This window comes from Panthera onca, chromosome E2 (assembly GCF_046562875.1).
Source record: "Panthera onca isolate mPanOnc1 chromosome E2, mPanOnc1 haplotype 2, whole genome shotgun sequence".
Lineage (NCBI taxonomy): Eukaryota > Metazoa > Chordata > Mammalia > Carnivora > Felidae > Panthera > Panthera onca.
The window spans coordinates 44819674-44840582 of record NC_138353.1 but is presented as its reverse complement, the minus strand read 5'-3'; the positions used below and the strand labels follow the sequence as shown (position 1 = coordinate 44840582).

General features: G+C 47.8%; 1 protein-coding gene and 1 long non-coding RNA gene across 3 annotated transcripts in view; one reads left to right on the top strand and one right to left on the bottom strand.

The window, feature by feature from the left end:
• Positions 1 to 20909, bottom strand: part of WWP2 (WW domain containing E3 ubiquitin protein ligase 2) — a 151288-nt gene that overhangs the window by 6221 nt on the left and 124158 nt on the right. For both annotated transcript variants that reach the window (XM_078438935.1, XM_078438936.1), the window contains 8 exons: positions 15025 to 15199; positions 7969 to 8023; positions 4387 to 4468; positions 3706 to 3834; positions 3253 to 3328; positions 2870 to 2941; positions 2559 to 2647; positions 556 to 715 (listed from right to left, as the gene is read on the bottom strand). In XM_078438935.1, the coding sequence (XP_078295061.1) occupies positions 556 to 715; positions 2559 to 2647; positions 2870 to 2941; positions 3253 to 3328; positions 3706 to 3834; positions 4387 to 4468; positions 7969 to 8023; positions 15025 to 15199 (838 nt within the window). The remainder of the gene's footprint in view (positions 1 to 555; positions 716 to 2558; positions 2648 to 2869; positions 2942 to 3252; positions 3329 to 3705; positions 3835 to 4386; positions 4469 to 7968; positions 8024 to 15024; positions 15200 to 20909) is intronic.
• On the top strand, positions 1838 to 4510 carry LOC144614629 (uncharacterized). Its single transcript, XR_013552518.1, has 3 exons — positions 1838 to 1919; positions 3036 to 3127; positions 3934 to 4510. It is a non-coding gene; the product is annotated as an uncharacterized LOC144614629 (long non-coding RNA).

Below are 20909 nucleotides of genomic sequence, written 5' to 3'. Positions count from 1 at the left end.
TCACACCGTGTTCCCATTTCTAGATAAATACGGGTACCATGACTCCCTTTTTCCTACTGTTCACCCACTCCCTGACGATGCCTCCTACATCCTGACCAACAGTCTACTAGGACTCTGTTCTAAGCTAGTGTTGATTCCAAATCCCCTTCCAGAAGTGAGCGTCTCAGTCAGATACTCCCAAACACTCCCACCCGAGGCTCGTGACAGACCGTGGTACGCACCTCCCCGACATCTCCTCTCCCCCCGCGAGACAGGCAGCAGGGGGGCAGCGTGTGTCATGCCAACACCCTCAGCGGGGTGCACACTGAATGTCAAGTGAGCGATCGCTTGACCAGTCCTACACAAATCAAACATGAAAACCCTCTCATAGCCCCTGGGGGCAACGCTGACAGAGCTCTGAACTACCTCCAGAATGCTAGCTTTTTGCATGTCTTGTTAGGAGCCGTGTGAGGAGGCGTGGGGCTCAGAGATGGGGCACCCACTGCAGGCGGCTGTTGGCATGCCTGGCTCCCCGGCAGCCGCCCTCTCTAGAGATCTCGCAGCAATGCATCTTACCATAGCGATGAATCTGCCAATAAAGCGGAAATAGGTGAGGTGGTCGGGGTTGATGGAGGAGGCAGGGTTGATCTGCAGGCAGTAATTGTTCTTCCCGGCGTATTCAAATAAACAATACATGGGGTTGAGCACCTCATGAGACAGGAGGAAAAACCACTCCCTGTGAGAGAAGACAGAGAAAAACAAGGGTAATGGATCCCTTCCTGCAACCTGCACCAGAGATGTGACCCTCCTCTGTCGTCTTGTCTTGGCTAGTTTGGAGACACGTGTCCCTGGTTGCCGAGCCCCACTGGGATTAACACCTGGTATAATTTGTATTAGCAGCTGGTCAGTGAGCAAGGGTGAACCAGGACAACAATTGCACTTGTGGACAGTGCTCAGGAAAGCCTGCGTGCATGTCTCTGGGCTCCGAGGTGATGCATTCCAGGACTTTACATCCGATATCCAGTATGTCTGATGGCAAAGGAGCTCTTTGTACCCTGAGGCCACCATGCACAGCTGTGCAGGCTGTGCACTGTACAAAGGCACTATGTTAAAATAGCATGGGTTTGCACATTTATTACGATAATTTTTCTGCATGTAGCAGTCAAGCTAGTATTTTTCCCAATAAAACAAAGATATCATGACCATTTTCTAACATGGAAGTGTCTTGAGAAAGGGCATCTTTTTCTAAATCTTGCACAGGTGCTGTAAGAAATAGCTAGCCTGTTTTTACCCTGAGTTGGCAGCGTAATATGAATACACAGTAATATGTTCCTAAGCCCTGATGCATGAAAACTCTGTAATCCATGCTGCCTCTAGATTATAAACCTCATTCCCAGCAGCTGTACAACAGGTATCTCACTTCCCTTGCTCTTTCCCCTCCCCTCACCCCAGACCCCACCACCATACCCTTTCCCACACTTCCACGCATTTTTCTGAACCAACACCCATGACTTGGCATCTCTTTGTGGCCTAGATACAAGCCGCAAGCCAGAATTCAGGGTCCTTTCAGGCTTGAGCTCAACCAGCAGGGGGACATCCCAAGGGGGCCAGTCCCCGGCTGCTTGTGGCCAGGCAGACGAGGAGTTCCTTCGATGCAGAGGGTGCCTCGGTATCCCGTCCGTGGTTCTACCCTGTGGTAGAACAGCATGACGTAACCTACCATAGGGTAAAACCACTGGCAGGACACAGAGAGACAGACACACACGGGGTGGGAGCCACACCACCAAGCAGAGCCTGGAGAGAAGGTCACCATGGTCACCACAGAACAAAGAGCAATTGATCCACAGGGGCCAACACAGAGGGCAGCACCACCGGCAAACAGAGGACCAGAAGCAAGTGAACCCAACACCAAGAGAGAAGACGTCCCCACACCGTGAGAGGTCAGCGAGCTGAGCGGTCACCGTAGGCCAGGATGCTCCTTCTCCCTGCCAGGGGACCTTCAGCCCCATTATCCAAGGCAACGTTTTGTCAGAGAGTCTGTTAACTTTTGCAGGCAGACTGGGTGAGGGCAGGCCAATGCTTTAGGCTCTTCTTACGGGCACATCAGCCATTTTAATTTTTGACCCTCTGCACATGATGTGTAGCTGAGCCCTGATCAAGGCCCTCCGGGTTGGGACAGAGCTTATATATGTCAGGCACACAGGGACACACCAGATTTGACCTGCCCCAGCTGCCCAAGAAGAGAAGCCCGGGGCCGATTTTAATTGAAACCACAGGACATCACTATTTAGCCACTGCCGAATGGTTCAAGTACAAAAATCATGAGCCACTGTCCTCAGCTCTTCCCTTGGGAGCTCCCAGCCTCCCCACAGGCCAATAACTAAAGGGTCAATTCCCAGCCCCGAAGGGGACCCTGGGACCCTGCTCCTGTGCCCATGTGGACCAGCCACACCCATGCCTACTCCTGAAGGTACAGGAGTTTGGGGAGCCAATGTGAGCAAGGGGGAGGCAGCGTTCTGGCTGGAGGCATTTCTGGGGCAACGGGGTGCCGCACAGCCTTCCAGAGGTGATGAGCTTACCTGGCAATGCCTCCGTAGTCCAGGCCCTCCTCGCCGCGCATGATGATGTAGAGCCGGCGGCGCAGGTCATACGGCTTCATGTTCATGATCTGGGGAGACAGAGCATCGTGGCCAGAGTGCCACGCCTGCCTCCGTGGCAGGCTGGGGCAGGGCAGGGAATTCTAAGGCCTGCTGTTCAGCAGAGACTTGTCACCAAGGCCCACACCTTGGAAACGCTACCACATGGATTCAACGGGCCATGTGACAGGAGATAGGGTGGTAAGAGGGGGCCTCCTGTTCGTTGGTCTCAGGCACCATGATTATTCTCTAACCTGCTGGAAAGAATCCTCAAAAAGCGTCTGCCTGGAAACGCTGATCTTCACATGGCTGGGGAGGGCATTCGACTGAAAAGAAAGAAAGAAACAAAGAAAGAAAACAAACCCCGAGTCAGGACCTCAGTCATAACTATCCAGTCAAGTCTCTCATCTGTACAAACAGGCTTCCCCGTCTCCCTGGACCAGTGGCGGAGAGCCTGGTACCGTAGGAATGGGAGCTGGTTTCCTGGAGATGATGTCAGACAGTCGCTTGGGGTAAGACAAGTGACTGGCGACCCTCCCTAAGACGCACGCGTGTCACTACCTCTGCTAGGCTGGGAAATCATACTAAGTGAACTCAATCACCCAACCTCTGCAGGAGGTCCAGTCCCAGAACTCACGTGGCAGAGGAACCGGAACTGGTGATACTTCCACCGAAAACTTCGGTCGTAGGCACCAGGGGAACCCTGCTTCGTCCTGGGAAGAGCAAAGATGTTCTAGAACCCATGTGATTTCTCAAAAATTAGCAATGTATTCTGTTAGCCTTGAGGAAAGCTGATGCTATGTTACAGACAAGAAAGGAAAGGAAGTGACCGTCATTAGGTCTCCTGTAGACACATTTGAGGAGTAAAAAGAAAAACCAGAAATAAGGCCAGACTTCTTGCTTTTACAGAAAGACCACTAGTGTTATTCAGAATAAACAGGATAGCCCCTTCCAACCCCCCCACCCCCCCAACCCCGACCCCATTAATGTGACATTAAAACTGGCCACCAGAGGGCAGTAACAGGATCGAGACGAGGATGAACCCTGACGGTGTGAACAGATACCAACACTGCCTGTGGAAAGTCCTTACCCAGACTCAAACCCTGGGCGAGGATCCTTAAAGGTGGTGGTGCGTGTATTGTGGTCCACAAAATAGCGTACCCCTTCACTGGTGTACTTCATCTCCCACCCTGGGGGCAGAGCTGGTTCCTGGATCATCCTGGAAGCACGGGAAGAGAGGAGGTAAGGGGGGGTGTCTCCTTCTGGGCCTAGGAGGATGGGGTTCCCGGAGTGCTGCTTTCTCTCCGCTTTCACCCAGGCCCTGCACAGCCCTTGAGGACGCGTCTGGAGGAAACACACCTGGTACCACCCAAGTCGTGAGGACGGTTCTGTAGCAAAGAGAGGTCACGTACTGTCCCAAGGCCAAAGAACCAGCTCTGGGTGGATGGCCATGGCCTGAGTAGCCACCAGCGATCCTGAGACACCATAGGCCCCATCCCAGACTAGCTTCTAGAGGGGTTCCCTCGAGCCATTCGAGATCACGCTATCGGCAATGTGCACAACTGGCCCAGACACCACTCTCTATCCATCGAGAAAGTCAATTCAAGGAGCCACTTTCAAGTCTCATTAGGTCGACACCACATGGTAAGGGTCTTGGGGCATTCGTGTTTGGCTAAAGATATCCCTGAACACTGGCCATGGAGGACCATGCATTCCGAGGCACTTGGCCAACGCTGGAGCTACACCTGGCCGACCTGGCCCGTGTCCTTACCCCTGGGTCCGAGGGTCCTCCCACTGCGTGGTGCGTGTGTTATGGTTCACGTAATACACCCGTCCGTTGTCCTGTCTCTTCTCTGCCATGCGAGAATAAAGAAAAGATGACAATCAGCTTGCAAGACCTTGAGTTCCACTCCCCTCTGGCTCCCACGTCCTGAGTGCCAGCGGTCTCAATTTCTGCCCCTGTTCCAGACCTGTTAGAGAAGTTTAACCGATGAAAGCCTGGCTCACTCACATCTGTCACTGGTAAAAAGGACAAAGAGAATCTTTCCCTACTGGGGAGTGGGGGAGGGTCAAACACATTTCCAACTCAAGATCCAGCACTGTCTTTGGTTGGTCGATTTGTTGGAGGAAAGGGGGCGGTGTGGCAACACGGAGGGGGAGCAGCCCCGGCTGAAACCAGAGGCATAATTGCATCCAGCTGTGCGCAAAGTGGAGGCACGGCCAGCCTCCCTTCAACCCGGGTCCCGTCCCCAGTCCCTCATCGGCCGGTCTCTGGTCCTGCAACTGCTCCATCCAGGCAGGGTCATTGTGGGGTGGCTGCATTTTCCTTTGTACCTTCTTGATCAGTACTCGGTACCACAGGGCCTACTCCCGTCTGCCTTCTCTCCTTCCCCCTGCGTGAAGGCAAAGCTTTGTTCTAAAATTCTCATAGCCCAGCAAAATGTCGTGTTGCACATGTGCAATAAATGCCTGGGGCTGTGGGCACTTACAATGCCCACCTTGTTCTTACACCTTAGTGTGTGTTTTGAGCCAGGCCAGTGTTTGGGGGCGCTCAGACACATGGTCTCTGGCCTCTGGACAATCTTTCCTATCTCGCCCTCTCCTGGGGCACTGATGACGGCTCGGGTGCTCATGGGAGGGATCCAGGCAGACCCACACTAGCTACTGATTCCAGGCTGTGAGAGGCAGTGAAAGAGGCACTCCGTCAGCTCCAAGTGGATGACAAGGGAGACGAGGGGCAAGGCTTCGAACCCAAGAGAGGTCACCTTTCCCATGAAGTTCGTGAGCCTTCAATTCTGCTTCTGTCCCCCAAATAACTGATGCTAATGACCCTCCCTCTTTTACAATGACAGGGTGAAATTAAAAAAATAAAAAGAACCAGTTCTAGAAGGTACAGGCAAACCAAAAGCTAAGAAAGGCCTAGAACTGAGGAACTCACACCTCTCCCCTCAAGCATCGGGCTGCAGTGTTCCCAGTATCAACCTAGGTGCCTTGGTCTCTCTGTCTTACATGGTGTCCATTACCTGACAGAAATTTTAAAAACACAGACAAAAGGAAAGAAAGCAAAGATGTCCAAGATTATTACAGAACTCACCATCACCTCAGAAAAGCTTATGGGACTGTCCCACAGAAGGCAGGCTTCCTGAGAAGGTTCTAAAAAAAAGGAGAGGCCCCTTCCATTCCAGAAGCTTCTGCTTTAAACTAGATCCTTTGTGTCTGCTCTGCCACGGGCCAAAGCCCATGCTGATCCTCAGGGTGGGGGATCTGTCCGGCCGGTCTGGGGCCTATGCCCTCATTGCTGCCAGGGGGCCTCCTGGAACTGCCTCACCGCATACAATTTCATAGTTCAGGGGCTGGGAAAGCCCTAACCCTAGCATCTAGTTTGCTTCCTTCAGGAAGAAGCAGACCTGGAAGCATGTAGTCACATGGCCAGGGTCAGGGTGGCTGAAGACATGTGGATCTAAACCTGAGGCATCCTAACCCATGGGCCGGGGTGCAGGGAGAACGGTGGGGTCTCTCCTAGAGGAGCAGAAAGGGACCTAGGACTGACAGCAGGAGAGCACAGCTTTGACAGCAGGCTCCCACTAAACACAATTCTCACTTGGTTCTGCTGCTCTTTCTGTTCACTCTCAACTCTTCTTGGGGAGGTGGCCCTGTCACAGCCCTGGAAAAGCCACACAAAGCCCAAAGGATGTGATTAGGAAGGTTCCCTGGCCCTCGGCCAGATGTTCTTTTTTCTCAGGTTCATACCAATATAATCTTGTGTGTTTTCCCGATCGCATGTAAACACCACTGACTCTGACCATGGCTCCTAATCCCATCTCAGATATTTCACACTTGGCTTCTGGGAGCTATTTTTGAGTCGCTGCAGATGCTCTTACTTGGTGACCATCATGTAGCAGAACCAAATCATGTAGCAGATTTACTTGGTGACCATGTAGCAGAAAGAAATCATTGGACTCTGCAGACCCAGGAACAACTCCGGGCCCCTGGCTCTGGGTCAGAGTGTCTACTGGCTGCCAAACATCATACATTCTTGTTTAATCTGATGCATTTTCCCTGCCTAGCCAGGGACCCTGTGTTTGACTCCTCACATTTGACTTGCTGCTGATCTCTGAGATACTTGTGACCTTTCATCAGTTCAAAGAGCCAGATGGGTCATCGGTGATTTTCAAGAACTGTCTGGAGGCCTCACTAACCAACACATCCCCCTAGAAGGTCTACAAGGTCCTTCCAGTGCTCTGGAATACAGTGGTAATTCCCTAAGTGACACACTATGGGTCCCAGGGAGGTGATGGAATCTGGTAAATTACTAGCAGGGAGTAACATGTCTACACTAAGAGGATCCAGCTCAAAAGCTGTACTTTCCCAGGTCATGTTCATCCTATCATTGTCACCTTCTCTGTCTTTACTGGGGAGCATGCCCCTGCCCAATTTAATAACCATCTGTGACCACCATCAAACTAGCATTTACTGTCTGCTACTGGCCTCACCAATACACTAAAGCCGGCACACGCTGATTCTTGCAAAAACTGCCCTCTTCGGAACGCAGGGACTCTTGCTGTATTGAACAAAACCCTGACCCGGTTCAGAGCTGCAGAATGCATGGAATCTCACCATCTCTCATGACCCCTTTTTGCATGGCTACTCCTTCCCAGAATAGCCATAACGCCCATAATCTCTCCCAAGTCAAGGACGTCCATCCCTCTAACTCATTATTGGCAAATCACGCCCAGGACTTAAAATTCTCCAATGACAAGGAGAATCCAGCATGGCGTTATTAATCAGCAATGACGCGCCTCCACAGAGTTGCCGCCCAGTGCTCAACTCTCTCATCTGCTTCCCTCTGGTCTCTTTCACAACTGGGTCACAAATAAAAAGGTGGCTTTCTTTAGTCAAAATTAGGCTGAAGTCCTCCAACATCCTGGCTGCAAAAAAAGGTTTGGTAAGGTGGCTCCTTCCAATGGCACAGCCACAGACCTGAAACCAGTGCACCTGCGGGTAAGTCAGCGTCAAAATGTCTTAGTCAATGACAGGATGGATGGCTGGGTAGACCATTCAAAGTCAGGACCAAAACCCAACAGTCTCATGGCTGCTAAGGGACTCTGTCCGTAGGGTCATAACCCTTCAGTCATGGCAGGTGAATGCTACAGGGGTGCAGGGGAACTCAGTTACTTTCCCAATCTTCCAGCTCCATCGCCTGTAACCTCCCACTAGGGCATCCCCACAGCATGTGCTGGAGAAAAGTGAAATGGAGAATTGAGGGATGGGAGTGAGAAAGACTCGCACGGGAAGAAGACAGAGCATCAGCCTACAGACAGCTGAGGACATGGAAGTAGAACTCGGTACTTACCCCAGCCAGGAGGGAGGGGGCCCAGTGGGTCATGGTCAGTCGAAGCACTTGAAGACTAAACACAAGAAACACAGCAGAACACAGAGATTAAAAAAAAGCCGCCGGTTAAAAATAAATTGATCGATAAAAATAAAAATGCCAAGGACTCATTTCCACATTTGAGCACTTTGTACAGGATACCGTGAGGCCTTAAGTGACATCTGCATCTCTCAAAAGTTTTCTTCAAAAGAGAGAAACCCAAAAAGAACCCCGCACACAGAGGGCCCCGACGGGCTTTGGAGAGGGGGGAGCGAGGGGGAGGACGATGGGTGCAGAAGAAGGTGGGCCAGGGCTGTGGAGGCAGAGAGCCGGCCCCAGGCGTGGCGGGAGGGCCCGGAGCGGACCGCCGGGCAGGCCCGGCCAGTGCCTTCCTGCGGCAGGAGCTCCTGCTCGCGGCGGCCAGGGCGACTGAAATCACCACCACCTCCAACTTTCTCCAAGAACCACACACGGGAGGGGAAAAAATATCGCAGGCCTTTCCAATGAAATCATTCCCACAAGCCCTGCCCACGCCCAGAGCTTCCTGGCTGGGGGCTGGGCCCTCCTCCCTCCAACTCCCTCCTGGGTGCGCCTGAGAGGGAGAGGGAGCAGCCGTGGTGTGCAAAACCAGCCCAGACTGAGGGCACATTCATGCCCCAGGCCCCTCACCTCCCCCAGGAATGTTTTGCTTCCCTTCACAAAGCACCTTTATTCTCCTCCGGCCCAAACCTGAAGTTGCTCAGTGTTCTGTGTGTGCCTGTCTGGGGAGGTGGGGCTGGGGGCGAGGTGGCAAGCGAGCAGGAGAGACAGGAGAAAGAAAGGGGAGCGGACTCCAGGCCTTGAGGGTCACTGTTTACGTTCAAACCCCCCACCCCCCAGCCTAATTCTGCCGTGAGATCCCTGGGGCAGGGCTGCGGTGGACCCAGAGTTCTCATATCCTGCAGAGAAGGGGGGGGCGCTGTCAAAAACTCTTCATAGTTAAATAAAACAAGTATTGTTCCGTCGTTCCGCACGCGCTTGCTTGCTTGCTTTTCTTTTTCCTTTTCTTTTCTTTTTTGCTGAAGCATTTTTATTTCACTTACTAAAACTTAATCGTCGCACGAGGGGATCAAGTTCTCAATGCAGACTTTGGGCTGCCGGCTGGCTCTGTCTGGGGGCGACGGAGCCACACACGGGCAGGAGGATGAATGGAGCTCAGTCTCAGCTTGAGAAAACATTGGTGGAGCTCAACTGCCAAAGAACCCCCGCACCCTTCACAGCCGGCCCTCCACCCCCGGCTGAAAGGACAGAGAAACTTTCTTTCCAAGGTGGCAGTTCAGGCAACTCTTCCGAAGCAAGTTCCAAAAAAGATGTTTAAGTCTTGAAACCATAGGTTCCCTGGTGGGACAGAGCCGCCTTTCAGCAAAGGGCCTCCTACCCGGCACAGTGAGATTGCACGGAGGTGTGGGAAGCTGGGCTGTGCTCGATTTCGGGCCCGTTACCGTCATCCTGGAGGACGTGCTCACGTTTCCACCACAATTCAGACTTAGCTGATGGTTCCTGAAAAAGATCTCCCAAATGTGACATTTCCCGAGGTCATTTTGGTGGGAGCAGGGTGGGGGTGGGGTGCAACATCTCATGAAACCCAAGTTCCTCCAGCTTTGTTTTCCAGTTAACACAGAAGAGCAGTGGCTATAAAAGCATTTGGTCACAGAAGGAAAGGAACGAACTTGTGAAATACGCATGCATTTCAGATAATGAAGCCAAAGAGAACTCGGTGGGGAATGAGCTGTAGCAAAAGGGAAGAAACGCAGGAAAGGTCATTTTAAGAAAGTAAAGAAGCATTCAGAGCAAAACTGTCTGCTGCTTCAAGTCTTTTTTTGGAATGAGTGGATAATCCACATAGCATTCACGCGCCAATGGGAAATTAGCTCCCAACTGGTACCCGGTGGGCGTCAGGGGGCTGACAGTCATCTTTTGCACAACCCTGCACCTCAACAGACCAAACAACTTTTACTGACAGCCTCCATGACCTGCACTGAACTAGAGACCAAAAATATTTATCAGCTAGCAAATATTTCCCTTCCCAACACCATGGCACCTCCGGTGCAGGCACATGACTTAAAGACCAGCCAATCCGATGCTCCCACTCAGGACTTCCGGGAACGGCAGGAAAGCATGAGGCCTGTTGGAAATTACGACTGTGATAGAGTCCACAATCCACTGGAGCAACGAGTGTTTAATGGCAGCACAAGAGGACAATGTCCTACACGAACTATTCCTTTGCCTCGCCTGCCCCTGGATTCTGCCAGAGCTTGGTTCTTCGTCATTCTGCTAATTCTATCAACTACCCCATTCCCATTTGAGAAATTCCTTTTCTGTTTAAGTTGAACCAAGTGGATTTCTATTATTCACCAAAATCAACGGTGACTAGTATACAGAGCACAGGGAGGAGAATTTTAAAAAGAATCATCAACCCTTTTCTTAATCCTTGCCTTTTTTAAAACTTCATACAATGTTGGCTCTCTTTAGTTATGGCATTTTGTTTCGTTTCTTTGCCATCGTCCTATTCTCATCTTATCAGATCCACACTCCCCAAAACCTATGAAAAGGGGACAGAAGAGGAAGCAATAGGGAAGGGAGAGAGGCCAGAGGTTGATAAACGTGAACAACATAGGAGATGGAGTCCATGAAAGCCGACACTTGCAACAATGCTACCTCTTGCAGTTAAAGAAAAGCACTTAACTATTTTGGACATTTCTCCCTCAATGTACATAGTACAACTTGAAAAATAAGAAAAGGAAGTGGACAGAAAGAAGCCAAAGAGAAACAAAAAATACGAGCCACACATCATGGCTTGAAAACCAAAACCCCAAAACCCCACATCTCCAGTAAGCCAACCGACTGCCCCTTCTCTTCTCCGCCAATTCGCCCAAAAGGAGAGATCCCAAGTATCACTTGGAGCACAGGCAGAAAACCACAGAGAAAGGGGCCTGGAGGGATTAGAGTCAGAAGAAAGATCCTTGGATCTGCAGGTGACTTTAAGCGACAAGACAATTTCCTTTACTAGTAGGAACAGAAAGTAACACTGTTGAATCACTTGCCTGGTAACTGTCCCTGGGTTGGGACATCTGAGGTGCAGGCCGCGAGCCAGACAGCTCACGTTGAGTTCAAGTCCCTCGGGGACTAAGCACTAAGTTCCAGTAATATTTTAAGATACAAACTCAGAAATAAAGAATGTCTAGCAAATAGAGCCGAGGGCAATAAAGGCTCTGGGAAGGGCATTAAAGGTTACGTATGGAAGGCCGGCTCCTTTTTTTAAGTATCCACCCACTGGGTGCAGAACAAAACCCAGGTGTTTGAGAGTTCAATCCAAGGGGCTCTCTGCAGAGTAAGAAAGGAGTTGTCCGTTTCTGGATAATGCGATTTGGCATCCACACATCAGGAGCCACAGAATGATCTGTTTCAGTCCTGTAGACACTGGCTACATCCTTCAGTCATTAAGGGAGGACCAAAGTGGGGGTAAAGGGAATGCCACGAAAATAGTAGCAGGTTGTGAGATGGGTCCTGTCACACTGCACAATGCATGCGACTAGGTGGGCATCCCTGCTGGAACGCAGCAGGGTCACAGAAGAAAGGGCAAAGAGAAATTGTAAGGGCAATACACAAGTATGTGCATGACGGTCACAACAAACAAAGGCACGCTGGGGCATCAGGAAAGGGGAGCGTATCAGAAATAAGGGGAATGAGAAGAGAAACTGAAAAATGTGTGTGATGGGGCAGAAAGCAGGAAGGAGCTGTAGGAGACCGCGACGTGGGGCTCCTTCGTCTTCTATCTTGAACTGCATTTTGTGTTCTCTCTAGAGCAAGTAAAGAAGAACGAGGTCTTGGTTTGAGCCCAGCAGGGGGAGGAGGAGGAGGAGGAGGAGGAGGAGGAGGAGGAGGAGGAGGAGGAGGAGGAGGAGGAAGAGAGCCCATTGGTACAGTATCAGCTCTTAAGTCTTCCGAGTCAAACCCTGGGCCAAGGCCAAACCCCAAAATAACTGTATGAAAGCAACTCTTCTTACTTGTAACCAGGACATGGCTCCAGAGCAAGCGAGAGGCAAAGCAAATCCAGGGAAGAGGGAAATCAACAGAGAGACATTGAAAGCTGACCCATAAAAGATTCTTAACACGTTTTTCAATATGAATCTTGTTTCACAGAGAAAAGGGAACCATCACCTCTATCTAGAACCCTCCTAAGACCCCAGCAAAGTGGGGAAAATCGTTTTTAGAGTACTCAAAAAAGTAGTAGGGGACTCTCCAAGGCAAAGTTCTACCTCTGCATGCCTGGAATGGCATTGCTAAAATGAGAGAGGGTGGGCAAGAGAAATGAAGGTTCCAAAAGACCAAGTGGAAGTGACCTCTAGAACCTTCCCTCTCACCCACCAAACATTTCAGTCAACAGACAGAACATATTTGGTGTATTATACAGAAAAAAAGATTCCTTCAAGAGATTTTTTTTTTTCAATACTTAGAGAAGCCAAATAAGCAGGGAGACAAAACCAGTGTGAGACTCCTAAAACGTGTCCTTGTCTCTAACACAAAGGATAGAAACACCCAGACCTTCCTAGTTTTGTAGCCACGACCACCCAAGAAAAATGGCAGAGAAAGTCTTTGGGGCCTAGCTCTGGAGGAACAATTTCTGAAATGCAGAGAATGATCACATCCCATCCAATTTCGAAACATGCCAGAACCGGACGCCAGGCATGTGTGAAAGGGGCTGCGGAGTACAAGGCCTGGCATGAGAACCTACACAAGGGCTGCACCGGGTAGGCCACGGGGCACCGGGGCACGAATCACAGACAGGCATGACAGTTGACCTTGGGAGACAAGTCGATGTGATAAACACTGTGCTTTCTGTCCATCCGTACTAAAGAGATGGAGGTTTCTACGGTTCTCTCACTCTACAAGGAGCACCGGCCCTGACAGACAGAAGAGGAGATCGGCTGGCCCAGGGAGGTGGTAGCTCCTGCTTCGGATGAGCAGAGGAAAAAACTGCAAACAAAGGCAAAGTTGATAATGAACAGTACTTAGCTAAACGGAATTAAAGCTATCGTAAGCATCGAACTAGGAAAGTATCTAATTTAGAAATGGATTGTGGGGTTAGAGTTCATTTCAAACAGAAACAATGCTGACTAAACTCGGTGATTAAATGCTGTGGACCAGCTCAAAAGTTTTCCAGCCTCTAATCCACCACCTTCTGTAGAGACTCTACTACAGATCCCAAGCTTCATGTTCAAGGCCCCCTGAGAATATGCAGAGTTCCAACTTGGTAATGCTACCTGTCCTGCCAAAGACAGCTGTGTGGCTGGGGGGAACAAGGTCACTGGTAGAGGCTCTAATGGGATGGAAGGAGGGGTTGGGAGGGTTCCTGAAGGGACACAGTACAGGAGGCCATTAGACAGTTAATTTGGGATCATAGCACTCTGAATTCTGGAGTAGGAAATTTGGATGCTGTTCTGTAGGTAATGACCACAGAAGGCTTTGAGCCAGTGATTAAAATGACAGTGATATCACTCTTATGTGGAGCCTGAGAAGCTTAACAGAAACCCATGGAGGAGGGGAAGGAAAAAAAAAAAAAAAAAAAAGAGGTTAGAGTGGGAGAGAGCCAAAGCATAAGAGACTGTTAAAAACTGAGAACAAACTGAGGGTTGATGGGGGGTGGGAAGGAGGGGAGGGTGGGTGATGGGTATTGAGGAGGGCACCTTTTGGGATGAGCACTGGGTGTTGTATGGAAACCAATTTGACAATAAATTTCATATATTGAAAAAAAATTAAAAAAAAAATGACAGTGATGGGGCGTCTGGGTGACTCAGTTGGTTGAGGGTCCGACTCTTGGTCTCAGATCAGGTCTTGATCTCAGGGTCATGAATTCAAGCTGGGCTCCAAGCTGGGCATGGAGACTACTTAAAAAAAAAAAAAAAAAGAAGAAAGAAAAAAAAAAACAGTGATAAATGTTGAGCAAAAGTGATCAAATGACAGTGATATGTGAAGACTGCTCTGCTGGGAATAGGCAGTACAGATAGGAAGAGAGAACAATGCCAACAAAGAGAACAAGTGAAAGGCTGCCCCAACCGTTCAGTTGGGAGGGATGAAGGAAAACCAGGGATCAGTTAGAAGGAAGTTGAACTAGAGGTCAATAAACTTTTTCTGTAAAGGGCTAGACAGCAAATATTTCAGGTTTTATAAGCTATATGGTCTCCGTTGAAACTACTCAACTCTGTTGTTACAGTGTAAGTAAGTAGCCAGAGTCAATACCTAAACTACTTGGAGTGCTTCTGTACCAATAAAACTTTATTTACAAAACCAGGTGTGGGCCACTTTGGCCCATGGGCCATAGTTTGCGAAGCCCTGATCCACAACAACTTTAGAGGTCCTTCCATCCTTAAGAATGTGTCAAATAAAAAAGATTTAAAGAAAAACAATAGCAGAAAGGAAAAGATTTAGATGGCTTTTTTTTTAATGTGTATTTATTTTTGAGAGAGAGAGCGCAAGCAAGCAGGGGAGGGGCACAGAGAAAAGGGAGACAGGACCCAAGCAGGCTGTGCACTGTCAGTGCAGAGCCAGATGTGGGGCTCAAGCCCACGAACTGTGAGATCATGACCTGAGCTGAAGTTGGATGCTTAACGGACTGAGTAGGTGGCTGTTTTGTCTCAAAAGTTGAGGTACGGAAGAAGTCACAGCTGACCTTCAGGTTTCAAATTAGAATAAATGGACTTGGATGGAGGGGCCAGAAGAGAAATCCAGTCTTGGCAGAAAGATAGTATATATCTCAGATATACTGAGTCAGTTTCAGGTATATTGAGTCCTGAAACACAGAAGCTGGACACTGAGTTACTAAATTAGAAATGACGGAATTTGAGGAATTTCACCGTGATGAGTAAAATCTCCAGAGCACTGATGTTTCCAGCTACCGTCTTCCCGCTCACCAAACAGGTCAACAAATAGTGTGCGAGGCAGCACATTCTCCAGGGCCAGCAGGCTCCCCTCCCTCGTGGCAAGCCCCTGCCCTCTCACCTGGTAGAGGAATCTTTGGCTGAAGTGCTGCATGGCGCCCTGAAGCTGATTCCGCTGTGACTGCCACTGCTCGTAGTTCCGCACGTACTCGGCTGTGGGGCGCTGCCAGGTGGTGGTCCGCGTGTTGTGATCCACATAGTAAAACCTGCCTCGGGGGTCTGTGCGTTTTTCCCAGCTGGAAACATTAAGGTCAGAATGAATATAGTGACCACCCACCCCTACCCTCAAATTCTAGAGAAATCTCTGGATGGCTGGCGAGGACGGGCTGAGGAAGGGTTAAGCAAGGTGTCTGGTGCAGAAGCTGGGCTGCTCCAGGGAAGCACAGCCAGGCAAGTCCCAATGACGGAGGCTACTGGGGCTTTCGTGATTATAGCAGTCATTGCTCTACAGCAGCCAATGCTTCCTCACCGTTATCTCCTGATTTCCATTTAGGAGATCCAGGTTGTTCTGGGGAAGGAGGAGACTCTACTACCAAGTCCAGAGTTGAACAGCCGACTGGATTAGGGGTAGGCATGCGACCTACGCTGAGCCTAATCAGGGCCAATCTCATGACTTTTTCCAGGAATTCTGGGAAAAATATCTCTCTTCCTTGCCAGATAATGACTGAGAAAGCATGCAGTCCTAGGAACCACTGGCTGCCATCTAGGACCCAAATACATTATGAATTTGACCCAATAGATGACAGAGTAGAAAAACAAAACAAAACGAAAAGCCGGCCCCTTGGTGAAATTGTCGAGTCACTAGATGAGGCTTTACTTGAAACCAGGATCTACATCTAGAACATTCAGTTAAATGAGCCAGTTTACTCTCTTTATTATTTAAGTCAATTTGGAACCCAATTTTTGCTACCTGCAACAGAAATCATCCTGATATAAACTGCCAGTGAAAACATGTTGCGTGGTCATGAGAAGGAGAGTTCGTACAAACAACAGCAGGATTCTCTACATTATTTTTAGGGAGAAAGCAACCTTTCCAAAGGGGTCCTAAATTACCCACAGGCAAGGCAAGGCTAAAACAGATGGCAAAAATCTTTATCTGTGCTTGGCAGCTATAACTCGATTCGTACACATGGAAGGAAGAAGTGATCAAGGGAAAGTAAGAGAGGGAGCTTTGTGGAATGATGGAAATGCTTTATATTTCGAGGGAGTATAGGTTACATAAACGTATGCATTTGCCAGAAGAGACTCTTAAAAACTGAGAACAAACTGAGGGTTGATGGGGGGTGGAAGGGAGGGGAGGGTGGGTGACGGGTATTGAGGAGGGCGCCTTTTGGGATGAGCACTGGGTGTTGTATGGAAACCAATTTGACAATAAATTTCATATATTGAAAAAAAAATGTATGCATTTGTCAAAACTCATCTAACTATGAACCTGAGATCTGGGTATCTCATTGGGTGTAAGTTATACCTCAATTTTAAAAAGTGAATTTCAATCTAATCAAGCCTCCATATCTAACTACCAGTTGGTAGGAAAGACAATGGATAGAGAAGCATATCACCCAACATTCCAAGGTCACATCCAGAATATAAGAAATTCTACAGAACAAATGCCCGGGATCTTCAAAGAGTAAACGGAAAGAAAGAAATTAAGAAAGAAAGAAAGAAAGAAAGAAAGAAAGAAAGAAAGAAAGAAAGAAAGAGTGGGGAAACTTACAGGTTAAAAGAGACTTATGATGGGAATGCAAGCTGGTGCGGCCACTCTGGAAAACAGTATGGAGGTTCCTCAAAAAACTAAAAACAGAACTACCCTACGACCCACCAATTGCACTACTAGGCATTTATCCACGGGATCCAGGTGTGCTGTTTCAAAGGGACACATGCACCCCCATGTTTACAGCAGCACTATCCACAATAGCCAAAATATGGAAAGAGCCCAAATGTCCATCCATGGATGAATGGATACAGGAAATGTGGTATATATATATACAATGGAGTATTACTTGGCAATCAAAAAGAATGAAATCTTGCCATTTGCAACTACATGGATGGAACTGGAGGGTATTATGCTAAGTGAAATTAGTCAGAGAAAGACAAAAATCATATGACTTCACTCATGTGAGGACTTTAAGAGACAAAACAGATGAACATAAGGGAAGGGAAACAAAAATAATATAAAAACAGGGAGGGGGACAAAACAAAACAGACTCATAAATATGGAGAACAAACTGAGGGTTGCTGGAGGGGTTGTGGGAGGGGGGATGGGCTAAATGGGTAAGGGGCACTAAGGGATCTACTCCCAAAATCATTGTTGCACTATATGCTAACTAATTTGGATGTAAATTTTAAAAAATAAAAAATAAATAAAAAAAAATAAAAGAGCCTTATGAGACATATCAGCCAAAACTAATGTGATGATCTTGAGTTTGAATCTGACCCAAATCAACTGTAAAAATATTTTTAAGACAATTGGGGAGAATGGAACAAGGACTGGGTGACATGAAGCAAAGAAATGTCATTAATTTTGTTGGGTGGGATAATGGTATTTTAGTTTGTTGTTTTTTTAAGGAATCTCTATGCACAACGTGGGGCTCAAACTCATGAAAATGAGATCAAGAATCACATGCTCTATGGACTGAGCCAGCCAGGTACCCCTAGTTTTTTTTTTGTTTTTTTTTTTTTTTTTTTTCTTAAACCCTTACCTGTTACAGATGTACATGATTGGTTCAAAAGATATGACATCTGGGATTTGCTCTAAAATTCATCAGTCCCCTCCCCTGAAAAGTAGGAGGTCAGACGAAACAAAATGTTATCAGTTGTTACAACCAGGTGGTAGTTAGCAGGGATTCATTGTACTATTCTCTCAAATTTGGTACATGCCTGATTTTTCCACTATAAGTTTGAAAGGGGAAGAGGGATAAAGGGGCCTTAAAAAGATAAGAAAGTGATACCACTGAAGAAAATAGCATTAACTCAATGCAAAGGGAACCCAATATGGATTCCACTATATGGGCTGGAAAGGCTTTATTCTAACTACCTTCTCATTTCATCTTGTCTGCATCCTTACCTTACTCACGTAACTATCATGCTTCAGTCCGGTATCTTTCTCAATTTTCAGGGTTAGCATCCTAACTGACTTTTTTTGGCCACCTCTTCAATGATTCTTTTAACTCACAGCGTCTCTAAAAACAGCTTCTTGGGACACCTGGGTGGCTCAGTCAGTTAAGTGTCTAACTTCAGCTCAGGTCACGATCTCATGGTTCCTGAGTTCAAGCCCCACATCGGGCTCTCTGCTGTCAGCACAGAACCTGCTTTGGATCTTCTGTCGTCCTCTCTCTCTCTGCCTCTCCCCAGCTCATGCTGTGTGCACGTGTGTGTATGTGTGTGTGTGTGTGTGTGTGTGTGTGTGTGTGTCTCAAAAATAAACATTAAAAAAATGCAAATGGTACTACAGGAGACACAATAAAAAAGTGTCTCCTTCCCTACCTCTCCCCATCGCTGATTCCTACCTCTCAGAAGCAACAACTTTGAATTCTCAACTGCTCCTTCTATTTACAGCCATATTTCTAAACAGCATGCTCCTTCTACTGTTTCTTGATTTCTGTCATATTAGATGTTACTTGTGAACCTTCTGCTATCAAAGCTGAGCGTTTAGTTATTGCATCCCACCCCACAACACACATAGGCCCCCTCCTCCCAATTTAGAAAATCGTTACTAAATCCATATTCAGAGTTTGTATTATGATTTCATAGAATACTACACATATGTTTCCTTGCTTGTATGACTTTTTTTTTTCTGGAGTGAAAAGAACTAGAGTGTGTTTCATTCTGCCTGTTTTTCAAGAATCTCTTACCAATGCACCCCCAGATTCTGATGGCGCACGTGGCCTCTCAGTGTCAGTCAGATATGACTTAGCCACACAGCTCCAGGTCCCTGTTGCCCTATGTGGACACCTGTCCTCCAGATCTGCTCTGTGTTACTGTCCTGAGTCACCTTCCCTCATCTTCCTCTTGGGACTGTCTTTGGCCTCTGAATGGAGTCCCCTGTGTCCTGCATCTCACGACTTCTTTCTTGGTTTCCTCTCATCTGGTGGAACAAATCATCTAGTAGCTTCTGAGAAAGGATGCACCAAAGTTAATTGTTTGAAACACTGAAGATGCCTTTATTCAAGTCTCAGAGTTGAGTGTTAAGGTGACTAAAAGTTGTTTTCTAGACAGGAAATAACTTTCCATCAGAATTTTAAGGGTCCAGCTCCACAGTTGCTGTTGAGAAGAAAGATGGCATTCTTGATTCCTAATTCTCGATAGCTAGCCTATTTTTACCCTCCAGAGGCTTCTGAGACATTCTCTTGCCATCCCCAAATTCCATTTGGATGTTCCTTGAGGTCAGTCTTTTCTCATTCTCTGGGTTGGGCATTTGGTAGGCCCTTTGAATTTGAATACATTACCACTCAATTCTAGCAACATGCTTCTATTTTTTTTTTTCTTTGATAATAGAAAGTTCTTCTAGCAAGTTCTTTCTTGCTAGAACTACTGTTCAGATGTTGAATCTCCTGGGCTCATCTTCTAATTTTCTAATCTCCAACATTATCTTTCCATTCTTGCAAGTTTTATTTTTTTAAAGAGCTCTTCTTTTTATTTATTTTGACAGGGGGAGGGTCACCTGGGTGGCTCAGTCGGTTAAGCGTCCAACTTCCACTCAGGTTATGATCTTGTAGTTTGTGAGTTCAAGCCCCACATGGGGCTCTGTGCTGACAGCTCAGAGCCTAGAGCCTGCTTCAGATTCTATGTCTCCCTGTCTCTCTGCCCCTCCCGCACTGCACTCTGTCTGTCTGTCTGTCTCTCTCTCTCTCAAAAATTTGTGAACATTAAAAAAAAATTTTTTTTAGGGGCACCTGAGTGACTCAGTTGGTTAAGCCTCCAACCTCAGCTCAGATCTCACGGTTTGTGGATTCAAGCCCCGTGTCAGGCTCTGTGCTCAGAGCCTGGAGCCTGCTTCGGATTCTCTGTCTCCCTCTCTCTTCCCCTCTCCTGCTCACACTCTGTCTCTTTCTCTCTCAAAAATAAACAAATGTTTAAAAAAATTGTTTTTAATTTTTTAAAAAATATTTATCTTGAGAGAGAGAGTGTGTGCAAGAGCAGGGGAGGGGCAGAGAGAGAGGGAGAGGGAATCCCAAGCAGGCTCCACACTGTCAATGCAGACCCCATTCTGAGGCTCGATCCCACCAACTGTGAGATCACAACCAGAGTCGAAATCGAGTCGGATGCTTAACCAACTGAGCCACCCAGGCGCCCCTGTTTCTGCTGTTATATACAGTTGACCCCTTGAACAGCAAGGGTTTAAACTGTGGTGCCCCGTTTATACATGGATTTTTTTTTTCAATAAATACAGTTCAGTACTGTAAATGTATTTTCTCTTCCTTAGGATTTTCTTAATAATACTTTGTTTTCTCTGGCTTACTTTATTGAAAGAATACAGTATATAATATATATAACATACAAAATATGTGTTAATCAATTGTTTACGTTATCGGTAAGGCTTCTGGTCAACAGTAAGCTATTAGTAGTTAAGCTCTGGGGAAGTCATTTGTATGCACATTTTCAACTGTGCAGGGATCAGCATGCACTCTTAACCCCCGGGTTGTTCCACAGTCAGTTATATATTAATTTCTAAAAGGTCTTCTTGCGGTGCCTGGGTGGCTCAGTCAGTTAAGGGCCCGACTCCTGATTTCGGCTCAAGTCATGATCTCACACAGCCAGTACAGAGCCTACTTGGGATTCTCTCTCTCCGCCCCTCTCCCACTTGTGGGTGCGCACGCACACATGCGCGCTTTCTCTCTCTCTCTCTCTCTCTCAAAATAAATAAACATTAATAAACGAATGAATGTTCTTCTTGTTTTCTGCATGGTTCATTTCACGGTCTCCTGTTCTTCTTGCACAGATGCCGTA